General features: G+C 49.2%; 2 protein-coding genes across 3 annotated transcripts in view; both read right to left on the bottom strand.

The window, feature by feature from the left end:
- Positions 1 to 951: 951 nt before the first annotated feature.
- Positions 952 to 4077, bottom strand: Gpd1 (glycerol-3-phosphate dehydrogenase 1; the record flags this gene model as incomplete). Its single annotated transcript, XM_008848765.3, is given in 5 exon segments — positions 952 to 1064; positions 1412 to 1550; positions 2360 to 2500; positions 3320 to 3497; positions 3982 to 4077. Coding segments are annotated over 5 exon segments (612 nt in total), but the record flags the coding sequence as incomplete, so codon positions are not given.
- A 2665-nt stretch (positions 4078 to 6742) lies between these two features.
- The window catches only part of Smarcd1 (SWI/SNF related, matrix associated, actin dependent regulator of chromatin, subfamily d, member 1), a 13813-nt gene continuing 7634 nt past the window's right edge, over positions 6743 to 12921 (bottom strand). For both annotated transcript variants that reach the window (XM_008848764.3, XM_029553878.1), the window contains 4 exons: positions 11412 to 11547; positions 9695 to 9817; positions 8539 to 8640; positions 6743 to 8403 (listed from right to left, as the gene is read on the bottom strand). In XM_008848764.3, the coding sequence (XP_008846986.1) occupies positions 8350 to 8403; positions 8539 to 8640; positions 9695 to 9817; positions 11412 to 11547 (415 nt within the window). In that variant the 3' untranslated portion in view covers positions 6743 to 8349. The remainder of the gene's footprint in view (positions 8404 to 8538; positions 8641 to 9694; positions 9818 to 11411; positions 11548 to 12921) is intronic.

Raw genomic sequence — 12921 nt, 5'->3', positions numbered from 1 at the left:
CCCGGAACTGGAGTTACAGACAGTTGTTAGCTGTCATGTGGGTGCTGGGAACAGAACCTGGGTCCTCTGCAAAAGCAGCCAGAGCTCTTTACCCCTTGACATCTCTCCAGCCCCCTTTTCACCTTGTTATTTGAGACAGAGTCTCTCACTGAATCTGGAGCTTGTTGACTGAGCTACACTGGCTCACCAGCAAGCCCTAGAGACCCTGTGTGTGTGCCTCTCAGAGTTGGGATTACGGAGGTGTCACTGGGCTGCCTGGTTTTTTGTTTGTCTTTATTGCATGAAAAGCACTTTACCAGCTGACCCTTCTCTTCAGCCATGCATGCCTCTCCTCAAGCTCTGTCCCATACTCTATCCTTGATAACTCCTGAGAACTTTTTTTTTTTTAAGACAGGGTCTTCCTGTAGCCCCAGCTTGCTTGAAACTCACAATGTAGATCAAACTGACCTGGATCTCATGGAGATCTGCCAGCCTCTGTCTCCCAAGTGCTGGGATTAAAGGTGCGCCACATCATGCCTGGCTGAGACTCACTTGCTCTCTAGCTGGCCTTCCCATCTATGATCATTGCATTCTAGCTTGTGTTTCTTATGTCCATAGCTATCCAGGATCCATAGTTTTGGCATCAACTTTTCTGGGTATGCTGAATATCCTGTCTCGAATTAGCCTGGACATCTCTTCCCCTGGATTGCCACCTGCACCCAGGCTATGCATGTCTCAAAGGGGCTCTAAAGAGGGAGGGAAGAAGGGTCCACTGCTGAATGAAGAATCAGTAGGCCTGGATGCCCTGGCTGGCCTGGCTTCTGTAGTTCTTCCTGTGTAAGGGCAGAGCTGGTGGGGAAATGGAAAGGTCGCCCAAGTGCAAAACTCGAGTACTACCAACCTTAAAGAGCTAAGCGGAGCCCTCCTTTGGGGTCTTACCCCATCCCAAAGCTGCTTCTATAGCCCTCTTACCTTTAAGGCCCCGCAGATCTCTACTGTGTCCACCTCTTGCACCACAGTGATGCGGAAATTGGGTGTCTGCATCAGTTCTTTCAGAAGCTGTCCCTGGGTCAGGTCCTTGCAGCCTAAATTGTGGAGGGGTAAAGCTTTGAAGGACTTTATTTTTAAAATGGGCTCTTGCTGTGTTTCTGAGGCTGACCTGGAACTCCTGGACTCAAGCAATCCTCCTGCTTCAGCCTCCCGAGTAGCTGGGACTACAGGTGCACACCACTGCACCCAGCCAGTAGGGGACTCGACTATCTCTCATATACCTGCCAAAACAAGACTCAGCCTCTTCTCTGGGATAGCCCAACCCTCCCTCACCTCTGACACTTTCTCTGCCCTATAGAAGAAGATAGCTAAGTGGGACTCGGGGAGAGAGTTTGGGAAGGGGAAACGACTAGAGCTGTGTGGTATATGCAGGGGCTCTCACCAATGGTGGTTTCACAGAACTTCTCATCAGCCACCTCGCTGGCAATGTTGGCCCCCATCAGCACGCTCATGAAGATGCCAAGACGCTCCCCAATCACTTCAGAGATGAGCTTCAGACCATTGGGGCCTTCGTCTACTCCCTGGGCACAGGACGGAGCTCAGGCCAGCTGAGGGCTTCCCACCCAGAGGTTGCCCCTTCCAAATCCACTGCTTACTGGTGTCCCTCCCCAGGATCCTGCCCCAATCCTACCCAGCCCAGATGTGGTGTGAAGTGGGTACAGGAGTGACAAACCAGTCTGTCATCAAACTCCCTTCTCTTATACTTCCAGCCAACGTGCCTCTTCAAAGTAGTATACTGCTCACATTCCCGACACCTCAGCCAACAGCCCGGGGACTGTTCCAGACCAACTGCCTCATCTCCCAAGTCGGCTTACTTCATATCTCCCTCAGCTTTTCATGTCTCCTAAATGCCTCTAAGACATCGGCCTCCAAAGCAGTCTCATCTCCTTCCTCCAGCAACTCAGCTGACCCTTCCTTCCTTCCTTCCTTCCTTCCTTCCTTCCTTCCTTCCTTAGTTTCTTAGTTTTTTATTTCTTTTCTTTTTTTGTTTGTTTTTTAAAGATAAGGTCTTTCTATAGGGTCCTGGCTCCTCCCTCCCTCCCTTCCTTCCTTCCTTCCTTCCTTCCTTCCTTCCTTCTGCTTTTCCTTTCCTTTTTTCCTTTTGGTGGTTCTAGGGATTGAACCCTGGGCCTCATGCAAGCTAGGCAGATTCACCACTAAGCCACATTCCTAGCCCCAACTGCTGTTTTCATTCTCTCCAAGGCCAATTCCTTTCTTCTTTCTGGAATACCTGGTCTGTTTCTGCTATTTTCTGTTCTACATGCTTCACCTACCCTGACCCCGCAATAGCTGTACCCCACCTCCACCAACATGAAGGTGTCCCTAGCACCTTAATGAGGGATATGCCGATGGTGTTGGCCTTCAAGTGTCCCTTGAGCTGGTCACAGATCTTGCCAATGAACTGATGGGGCACCACAAAGATCAGGATGTCAGCATCGGCTGCAGCCTGGACCACATCTGGGACAGCCACCTGCGGAGTGACCAGATGCTCATGTGCTTGGCAGCCCTCTCCTGGTCCCCAGGGAACTCCATTCAGGACATTTACAAGCCAAAGTGATGTTAGGGGAGGGAGGGTGTTTGGGACTGAATCTGAGAGGACTGGACTTGTAGGATCAGAACTTCCTATATTCCCTGCTCCAAGCCACCATGCCCCCCTTTACACTAGCTCTCCTGGTCCTGGAGGTCTGCTGGAACCTCTTGCCATACCCTCCTAGCCCTTGGCTATGGGACAGAGCAGAAGGCCAAAGGCAGCCTAGCCTTGGCAGAGAAAGAGGCCAAGTAAGATTTCATCACCCTGCTCCTGAGGGGCCCCAACTTGGCAAGGAGAGCCCCAGTTTTCCTGCTTCTGTTCCCTGCTCCCTCTTCTAGGTGGGGAGCAAGCCACATGGATTTGACCAAAGACCCGAAGTCCAACGATCAACTTTCAGATCTGCTAATAACCAGTGAATGAATAACAGGATTGGTGCTCAGGGCAGGCAGGAGGGACTAGACCCCATGTCTGGGAGCCTGAGAATCAGGCTTTGGCTGCCACAGAGACAAGCTTCACCTTTTCCCTCCCTTCCAACCTAAGGGCCTGTAAGGGGTAGTGCATTCAAGTTCCCCAGTTCCAGAAAGTGCTCAAAGGGACACTCCAGGCCTAGAGTAGCTCTCTTGAGACACTTCCTAAGTCCAGCTGGCATCTGAAGTAGCCTCTCCCCATAAGAGGCAACTTAAAGTAAGATCTGAGTGCTGGTTCTCCTGTATGTTCTTGTGTCCCTCTCTCCCTTCCTAACAGGGAGTTGGGGCTTACCACATTGGGGGGCAGCTTATGCCCAGGCAGGTATTTAACATTCTCATGCTGCGTGTTGATAATCTCCGTCAGCTTTCTTCCCCCAATGTCTTCTTCAAACACCCACATGGTCACTCGTGGGTCAAAGTGTGCTAGCTGGGCTGCATTACCACCCACGATCTTGGCAATGGCTGAGCCCCTGGAGGGAGGGGAAGCACAGGAAAGTGGAGTAGTGTGAGGGAGGGAACAACCTCAGGGGCTGGGGCACTGCCCCACTGCAGGACCTCAAAAAGCTTGTCAGATTCTTTACTTCCCACCTTTCTCGCCACCTCCTCTAACATGACAAGTGTACCACAATAGAGAACAGATTCAGTCTGTCTCAGTGCTGTTGGAGGAAAGGGCCAGTTTTCTGATCCTGCCCCCAAGCCCAAGCAGCTTTTCAGGCTCAAAGGGATGCTGGCCTTTCTATGGAGAACAGGTGCAGCTGTCCAGGCAGGCTCAGCTAGGGAGGTCTGGGTACAGTCTGTCCTGTAGGCACTGGAGATAGCAGCAGGGTCCAGTAGGACCCTGATGGCTGTTCAAACCCTCCTGTCATCTCCTGCCCACTCAGCCTCCCTCCAAGAAGCCTCTCTGTGATTGGGTGAAGTCACCCTTCCCCCATGGCCCTTGACAGAGCTGCTTACCAGTTGCCGGAGCCGACAATGCAGACTTTCTTGCCAGCCATGGTGCCGCTCTGGCTTCTCTGTCCCAGCGCCGGTGCAGACTGAGTATTTAACTCCACCACACGTGGGTGCAGCCAAGCTCCACCTCCAGGGTGGCCCTGAGGCTGGCGCCCAGGGACAGGGAGTCTGGCAGGGCCAGGGAAAGGGGAGAAAAGGATAGAGACAGGTGGAGAACCAGGCCAGCTTTTCCTCGGGTTTGCAACTGACTGTGCTGGGAAAGTTCTTCCTTTGGCCTCAGTCTAGTTTCTTACCCCCTCCTTGCAATGGGCTCATTTCGAGGTTGTCCAAGGAACAGCCCAGATGAGGAACAAGTGATTGGTCCCAAGTACTGAAGTAAATTGTAGCTAGCACTAGCGGCAATAAATTTTCAGATAGGGATCTTCATCTCTCACCTTAGAACACTCCTTTCCTGAGCCCCTCAGCTCCTGTAATTTTGTCCCCCAGCATCCATCCTCACAGTAGCTCCACCTCAGACTGTAGGTGAGAGGGTTGGAGGATGTGGGCCCACTTCTAGGGATAAGGCTACATACAAGGTAAGGATTTGCTTTAGGGCAGCCCAGACTAAGAATAAGAGACCTCAGGATCCCTGAAGAACAAGGTCATCTTGGTGACCCACAGTAGTCATGTCAAGGACTTGACATTGGGCCTCTTAACCTCAGATAATCCCCACTTGAAGTTCTTCCATGAAGGGAAAGGGAGGAAGGTCAAAGGTAGAGGGCTCTAATGCCAAGTGGCCCACAGTTGTTTCAGGCTACTGGAAGGACAGATGAAGTGGTGGCCAGCACATGCACTTTGCTGGAGAAGCCTGAAGCTTCTTTCGACTTCTCTGCGGTTCTGCTTACCCTACTGGGGCTAGTTCAGAGTGGAAGAGAAGCCAGACCTGGGCAGCAGTTTCTAAAACTTAAGAGCTTCGTAGTCTCTGGTGTCATAACTGAGAGGAAGTGGGTATGTGACTGGCGGAAGGGGAGAATGGCAGGCACACATCCAGCAGTTAGGGCTCCATGGTGCCTACAGCCATCTGTTTGACTAAGAGGAGGAACTTCCGTTTCCAAGAAACCGTGGAAAGCTCCTCACTCTCCATTGCCTGCACCTTGGCCTACAGGGCAGACACCACTGTGTGCTCACATGCCGACCTCCCGGCTTGGCATATGCTAGGTGGGTGTTGCCATCCCCCAGACTCCCACTGGCCAGCAACTCCAACTGGGCTGGAGGAGAGTCTCAGTGCAACCACTGCTAATATTAAGTGGGTAGGAGGTCAAGAACAAGGGAAAGTTTTTCTTAGTTTGAGGATTACACAGAAAAGGCCCACCATATTCTCCCATGGCCAGGAGGTCCCTATAATGGGAGCATCAAATCAATGGTTGTTTTTCTTTTGACAAAGTTATGCCTGATACAGGGCTAGTCTCCCACAGACCACCTTTGTTACACTGGCACAGAGATGAAGGCACCAGTGCCAGGCTGCCAGCTGGGAACACTGGTTATGAAGCATGGAAGAGAAAGGATGTTCCTGTCCCTGGCACCCTTAAGAATAGGCATTTATGCATGAAATGGATTCCTTGTTTTTGCCTAAATGCTCCCATCTCTCTTTGCCCCCACAATTCTTCTAGGTAGAGACAAAACACACGTGTCCATTTGCAGAGGAATAAAGAGGATGCTCATGACAGGGAGTTGTCTGTAGCACCAAAGCTTTCTCCAAGAGGAAGCTGTAGACTACTTGCTCAAAATTAATGATTCGTCAGCCACTCATTACAGATGCAATTAGCCTGGGTAAAAACACATGCCATTTCCATGTCCTTGACATAAATTTTCCCCACTCAGTTACCATACCTCCAGCACCCCTTCTTTCTCAGGAAAGAGAAACCAGCATGTTGGGAGTAGACTGACAGTTTTCCCGTCTACTCAAAGGGCAGAGCTGTAACTGACTTTGGAGAGCGGCAGCACTCTATTTTCTAGTCCTCCTCTTGGACAAGAGCACGAAGCAAGCTGTGAGCCACCAGGTGGAAGCAGTTGGAACTGCAGAAACCTTATGCTTTTACCAAGGGGAATAATCACTTCAATGGCCTCCCAGGCAGCCCTCTACTCACAGAACAATGCAATTGTTCAACACAGGGCTTAAGAATGAGCATTTTAACACTCAGCATGGTAGTGGCACACACCTGTAATCTCCACTGGGGAGGCTGAGGCCAGATTTTGAGCTTAAGGCCAGAGATCCCATTGCAAGACTACAACACACAGAAAATCCTGTTATCTTTCTTAGAGCCTTAAGGGGAACTTCAAAAAGCATGAAATCAGTAATTGGCTCCTTTGCAGAGGAAACACAAATGCCTGCTGTCACTCCAGCCTTGACAACAGCTGGATGGGTATGTACTTTGGGGAGAGAGAGAAACCCAGTTTCACCAACCTAAAGGGGCCATGGGTGCCAAGGACAGCTTGTTCCATCCAGCCAAGTGACCTGGAGAGTTCAAGGACAGGAAGTTGGCAGTGCTACTACCCTGTCTGTTCTTGGTGGACAAGGGGTGGAGTGGGCAATCATCTCAAGAACATAGCTTGATTGGACACTGGGTCACCAGCCTCTAAAGTGAGACCTGGAGTCCACAGGGGAAGAACTCCTTTCTGTAGGACCCCAGTGCCTAGTACATAGCAAGTGCTCAACAGACAGCAAATAAGATGGCACTGTGAGCAGGGCTGGCGCACCAGAAGACTCCCACAAGAGGCAGGGCACTCACTTTTCAGAAGACTCTTTTATTAAAACCGGGTGACATCAGTAAGGGGACAGTACAAAAAAAAATTTGGTCCATTGGGGAAAACACAGTAATTCAGTTAATAAAAAGTTATCAACAGGGACACTGTAGGAGTGCTGAGCTTCCTTATCATGCTTCCAGCCAGGAGCTGGGCTGGGCCTCAGCTGCCCAGGGTCATCCAGTGTCACTGTGGGGAGAACCTTCCAAGGGAGGGATGGATATAGGACAAGGGGAAGATGGGGAGAAAATGGCTGTCCCCAGTACCGAACAAGGGGCAGGGACACTGCTCGCAGGAGCCTGAGGTGGGGTGGGGAAGCAGGGACTTTGTCAGTTCTGTGGGTTCAGAGCCCGTGTTCAACAGAATCCCTTTCTGTGCCCAGCTATCTCCCACCCTGCAGTGTTGTCTGCGAGCCTGGGATATGCTAACTTGCGGTAATACGACCTGGAAGAATCCAAGGCTCTCCTGGAAAAATGCAAAAACATCTCAGTTCCAAGGGGCCAAGATCACAAGGTCCTGCTGCTACCTGAGGGGTCTGAAGCTTTGAGGGCAGGGGTTGGGAGTCACAATTTGGGGAGGCAGGAGAGTCACAAACCCATTTCAGACCTATTCTCCAGCCCTAGGCGCTTTCACTCCTCAGTACCCGAGAAGTCACCAGTGGGTGTCAACCAGGCAAACAAGGGACGGGAAGACAGGGATGGCCTAGGGCTTTACCCGTTTCAGGCTTGTTTCTCCATTTAAGAGAGGGGGCAGAGTGGAGCGAATGAACAAGCCATTCATCTAACCAACAACAGGAATGTACAGCCTCTGCTGGCAATGACAGTGCCCAGCTTAGTTCCCTGGGGCTCTGACAGGGAAAGGCAAGATCCCCTACCCAAATGCCATGGGTTAAGGGCAGATGTGAGGAAATCCTACAACAGGCAGCTATGGGAGTGTGCAGAAGGGAGCAACAGTTCTAGAACAAACTCCAATACTGATATGGAACCCCATGAAGGGATCGGAGAAGCACTGAAACAGCAGGTCAATCCAGAGGGTGGAGACTGACCTGGGGCTCAATGGAACCCAAGAACCTGGGCTCCTTTAGTGCTACAGGGCAACAAGTGAAAGGAGTTGCACTAGCAGGAGGGCCAAGGTCAACTAGCTTATAGAATGCCTCCAGGCCTGAGTCTCAGATAGCTCCCAACTCCTGGGTCTCTGAAGGACAGGATCAGTGTAGCTGGTCTCCCCGAAGACCACTTGGTCTCAGGAGCACCCAGTCCTTTCAGAGCACTGATTACCACTACGGGTTCTCTAATACTATCTAGAGGTCCTATAAAGACCTAGGGTGGGACAGGGTAGGGAGGTAGAGGCACACGGGAACTCTGTGGGTCAAAGAGAAGTTGGGGGTAGGAGGTTGGGGTGAAGGAAGAGGATAATAGGTGCCTTGTGAAACATAAACTTGAGACCCTCTTCATTCTGGTACTGTCCTTGAACCAACAGTATCTCCTGGAATGCCTCAAGCAGAACCAAGGCAGGTTCTATGAGGCAGGCAGGCAGCATGGGGCCCAAATAAAGGATTGGTGCAGTCAAGTCAGGGCTGTAGGAGAAGCCCTATGTATTCCGGATTCCCAGGGCTTGCTCTAATTCTTGCCGCCTCTGCTGCACCTAAACAGAAAACAAGAGCTGAGATGAAACAGATCAGAGGCTGGAACCTACTATCCCCAAACCTCATCAAGGGTACAGACCCCCACTTTGTTACAGACCCCTGCTTTCTGTCATTTCCCCAAGCATAGCACCCACCTTGGAGTAGAAGTATCGGCACACAGCCTCCTGAGCCCAAGGCTGGAAGTAGAACTCGGCGCGGCGTTCCTCCTCTGGGTTACCCACCACATCAGTCATGGTCTGAAAGAGAAGGGGGAGGGGAGAGAACAGACATGTTTCCTGCCTTCATATCTGTTCTCAGTTGAATTGTATCCCCCTACCCACCCACTTTCAAAGATGCTGAAATCCTAATTCCCCAGTACCTGTGAATGTGACCTTATTTGGAAATAGTCTCTGCAGATGGTCAAGTTAAGATGAGCTCATTGGGATGGGCCCTAATCCAGTATGACTGGCATCCTTACAAAGGGGGAAAATTTGGACAGACACAGACACATAGAGGCAACATGATGTGAAGACACATGGAGAATGCCAAACCTAAGCTGAGGGACACCTAAGGTTACCAGAAGCTAACAGAAAGCATGGGATGAATCCTGTTGACGCTTTGGTTCTGGACTTCCAATCTCCACCACAAGGCACTCCGTTTGGGTCAGGCTGCTACAGCAGCCCCAGCAAACTAAGACAACACCCCAAACCACTCCTGGCACCCATCAAGTCACTGCCAAGTCCAGGCTTTTTCTGGCACTCCTTTCCACTGATCCTCTGCTCAGAACTCTGCAGTTGCCACAGCAACTACAGGCTATGCAAGAACTGACGGTATGTTGCCTGGGCCTACTTTTCTGTCTGAGCTTATGATGCTCTTTTCTCTGAGCCATATCTCCAAATCCTAAATTTTCCATGATGCCTTCCACAGTGATTCTAGCCTCATCTGTCTCCCTTTTCTTCTGAAAGATCTTACTGGTTCCAGTCAGTGTGGCTAATATCTCTTCTGGTTTGCTGCTTTAATCACACTAGCGTAATTTTTCCATGTGGAACACATCTGTTTTGAGAGCAAAGGTCAGGTCTTCCTCTCTGTCCCCAGTAGTGTGGAACCCAAGGACAACACTGAGGGTGTACTACCTCTATGCCTGATAACTCTGCCGCTATATCCTCCTTAACTGTCAAATGGACCCTGGGCAATAGGAAGGGAAACCGTGATCCCTCCCTTCTCCCTTCGACTCTTCTACCAGCTGTACAGAGATAAAGCAGTATGCGCTGTACTCCCTAAGTCCCTCTGGGCCTTTCCCAGGCTCTTTACCTTGAGGTCCCGGCACTGGGACTGAAGCCAGTCATTGATGAAACCCTGAGGGTCTCTCGCAAAGCTCAGCATGAACTCCCTCTGAGTCTTCAGCTGGTTGATAGTTTCTATAGTCTCATGAATCTGAAAGGAAGAATCCTCCATTTTCAAGCTAAAGAGGAGACTCAGCCTGACATCACCACATGTCATTCCCAACCCAGGTGCATTCTTTCAGTCGGTGATGTGCTCTTTTTCTTTTTCTCTTGTATGAGGACAGTTGTCCTTTTAGCATTCTCAATATGCATCACTACACTAGTGAGTACTTATCTATGAGGTCATGAGTCCCCATTCTGCAGTTCAGAATCCCTTTTCCAAATACCAACAAATCCAAATGCTTTTTTGGCATGTCAAAAGACACCTTAAACTGAAGGTCTCCAAAAATAAACTCATTACCTTCCCTAATCTCTCTTCCTCCTCCTCTCCACCCAAGCCAGGCCTCTTGTCTCTCAAACAGGGAACACATCCCTTAATTCCACTTTGACCCTAAAACCCTATTTCTACCATCCTCATGCCCCGCCCCCCCTCCACAAACTGCTTTAAGTTTAGTACTGTGACATATCTCACACAGACTATTAGGCTAGCCTCCAAACTGGGCTTCCTTCAGATCTGACCCTCTCATAATTCTCTCCACCTACTCACTAGTAATCTGATTACTCTAGAAGCAAACAGCATTAGAACCTCCGCAGTGAAGGTCTCTACCATGTTTTCAAGATCAGAACTTCATGCTCCGGCTCCTATTTCCCTACCAGCTTCCTTTCCCTTAACAGCTCATCCCTGGCACCTCAAGTAGTGTTCAGCACACCAAACAGCTTGCACTCAATGTTTTCTGTTTGTTTGGGGCTGGAACTCACTGCATACACCAGACTGGCCCTGAATTTGTGTTAACCCTCCTGCTTCTGCCTCCTGAGTGCTGGGATTACAGGTACACACTACCACACCGGCTTTGCTTCTATTTTTCGAACACACCATGCTCACTCTCCTCTTTAGTCTTCTATATACCTTACTCCATTTTTCTGGAATGTCCTCTGCCTTCAATACCCTCAGCATCACTATGCTTTCTCCCCATCTGTTAATTTGTCCTTCAAATTTTAGTTGAGTTATCTACTGTCCCAGGAAAGCCCCTATGTTCTCTTTGGTGTTTGTAAAGCACTTTTGGCTTTGCCTGTATGGACTGTGCCGTATGTTATAATGATGATGGCAATACAAACAGAAGCAGGAGTTACCATTGCTGCCTTCTATGTGCTAGGCACTGGCTCCCATCTTTAAACACATGGTCTCATTTCATTCACAAAGCAACCTTATAAAAATAGGTATTATGGTCTTCATGTCACAAATCAGAAATTGAGGCTCAATGGTACTAAAAGGTACAGCCAACAGTGGGCATAGTGGCTGACACCTGTAATTCCAGCACTGAGAAGGTTGAGTTAGAACTATCATGAGTTTGAAACCAGACTAGCCCAGGCTACAACAGGGAGACTGGCTCAAAATGCGAAGAAAAAAAAAAAAAGATAGGCAGAATCAAAACACCTGTGAGCCTGGCTCCACTTCTCACTGAGCATATGAGCATACTGCCTGACATATACTTGCTCTGGGTATCAATATATGTATTGTTAGTTTGAAAAAAAGAACCAAAAAGCAGCATAGAAGCTGATTGACGGCTTAGGTCAGAGACTCTTACCTTGTTGTCTAGAGTAGCAATCTCCTGCTGGCTGGCAGTGGACAACAGAAAAGAATTCATCTGGGTCTTCAAGGTGTCATCCACTTCCACATCAATATCATAACAAGCTGTTTTTTTCTGGTCATTTGGGTCAACACTGGGGAGGAAACCAAAGGGATTCTAGTAAAGGGCTTTTCCTGGGACCTAATTGCATCAGGTCAAAAACATGGCCCAGGATAGGCCTGGTGGTGCACACCTTTAATCCCAGCACTCTGAGTCCCAGCACTCCGGAGGCAGAGGCAGGAGGATCTCTGAGATGGAGGTCAGTCTGGTCTACACAGTGAGTTCCAGGCCAGCTGGGGATATAGGGAGATCCTGTCTCAAAACAAAACAACAAAACATGGCCTAGGGTTGGAGGGAAAGGGAAGTGATTGCATAAGGATCTAACAATTTTGGGGCAACAGAATACTCTGTCTTCATTCTGAGAGTTATGTGACATATGTATCTTCAAAAGTCTTCAATCTGTACCAAAAGTCGCTACTTTAAATACATACAATTTAGGCTGGAGAGATGGGTCAGCAGTTCAGGGAACATACTGGTCTTCCAGAGGATTCGAGTTCAATTCTCAGCACCCACAACAGGAGGCTCATAACCACCTATGACTCCAGCTTTGGGGGACCTGATTTCCTTTTCTGGCCTCTGTGAGCACCAACACATACATATGCAGGCATAAACCTCCACGCACACACCTTAAAAAATAATTTTTTTAAAACATAGGTGTAATTTATTTATTTATTTTTTTTGAGAGAGAGGTTTTCCCTCTAGCCCCAACTGGCCTGGAACTTGCTATGTAGACCAGGCTGGCCTTGAACTCACAGAGATCTGCCTGCCTCTGTCTCCTACAGTGTTGGGACTAAAGGCGTGTGCCACCACACCCAGCTCATGGGTGTAATTTATGATATACAAATTCTACTTCGCTAAGTTTGGTTTTTATTAAATTTACTCATTTTATTTTGTGTGTGAGCAGCCCATGGAAATCAGAGAACAATTTGTGGGAGTTGGTTTTCTCTTTCCAATTTGGGGGTTCCAGAGATTGACCTCAGGCTGTCAGGCTGGGCAGTAAGCACCTTTATCAGATGAGTCATCTCACTGGCCCACATTTGGTTTTTAGAAAGTCAAAGGTACAATTCAAATAATACAAAAAGTATCCAGCAAAAAGTTTCTTAGGCATGGTGGCACATGCCTTCAGTTGCAGCACTCAGAGGAGGCAGAGACAGGAGGATCTCTGTGAGATCAAGGCCAGCCTGGTCTACACAGCAAGTGACAGGTCAGCTGGGCCTACAGAGACCCTGTCTTGAAAAGATCAAAGGAAAAAAAGAAAAGTTTCTCTTCCACTGGCCTGCTCACGGAGACCCACCTGCTTCTGCCTCCCAAATGTGGAGATTAAAATCATACATCACCACTCCTGGCCTTCTTTCTCCTTTTTAAAACTAAAATTAACCCATAAAATAAAGCCAAATAATACACACAC

Source organism: Nannospalax galili, unplaced genomic scaffold (assembly GCF_000622305.1).
Source record: "Nannospalax galili isolate Female #2095 unplaced genomic scaffold, S.galili_v1.0 scaffold1224, whole genome shotgun sequence".
In the NCBI taxonomy this organism is placed as follows: domain Eukaryota; kingdom Metazoa; phylum Chordata; class Mammalia; order Rodentia; family Spalacidae; genus Nannospalax; species Nannospalax galili.
Note: the sequence above shows the minus strand (reverse complement) of the source record. Positions and strands in the feature narration are given on the sequence as shown.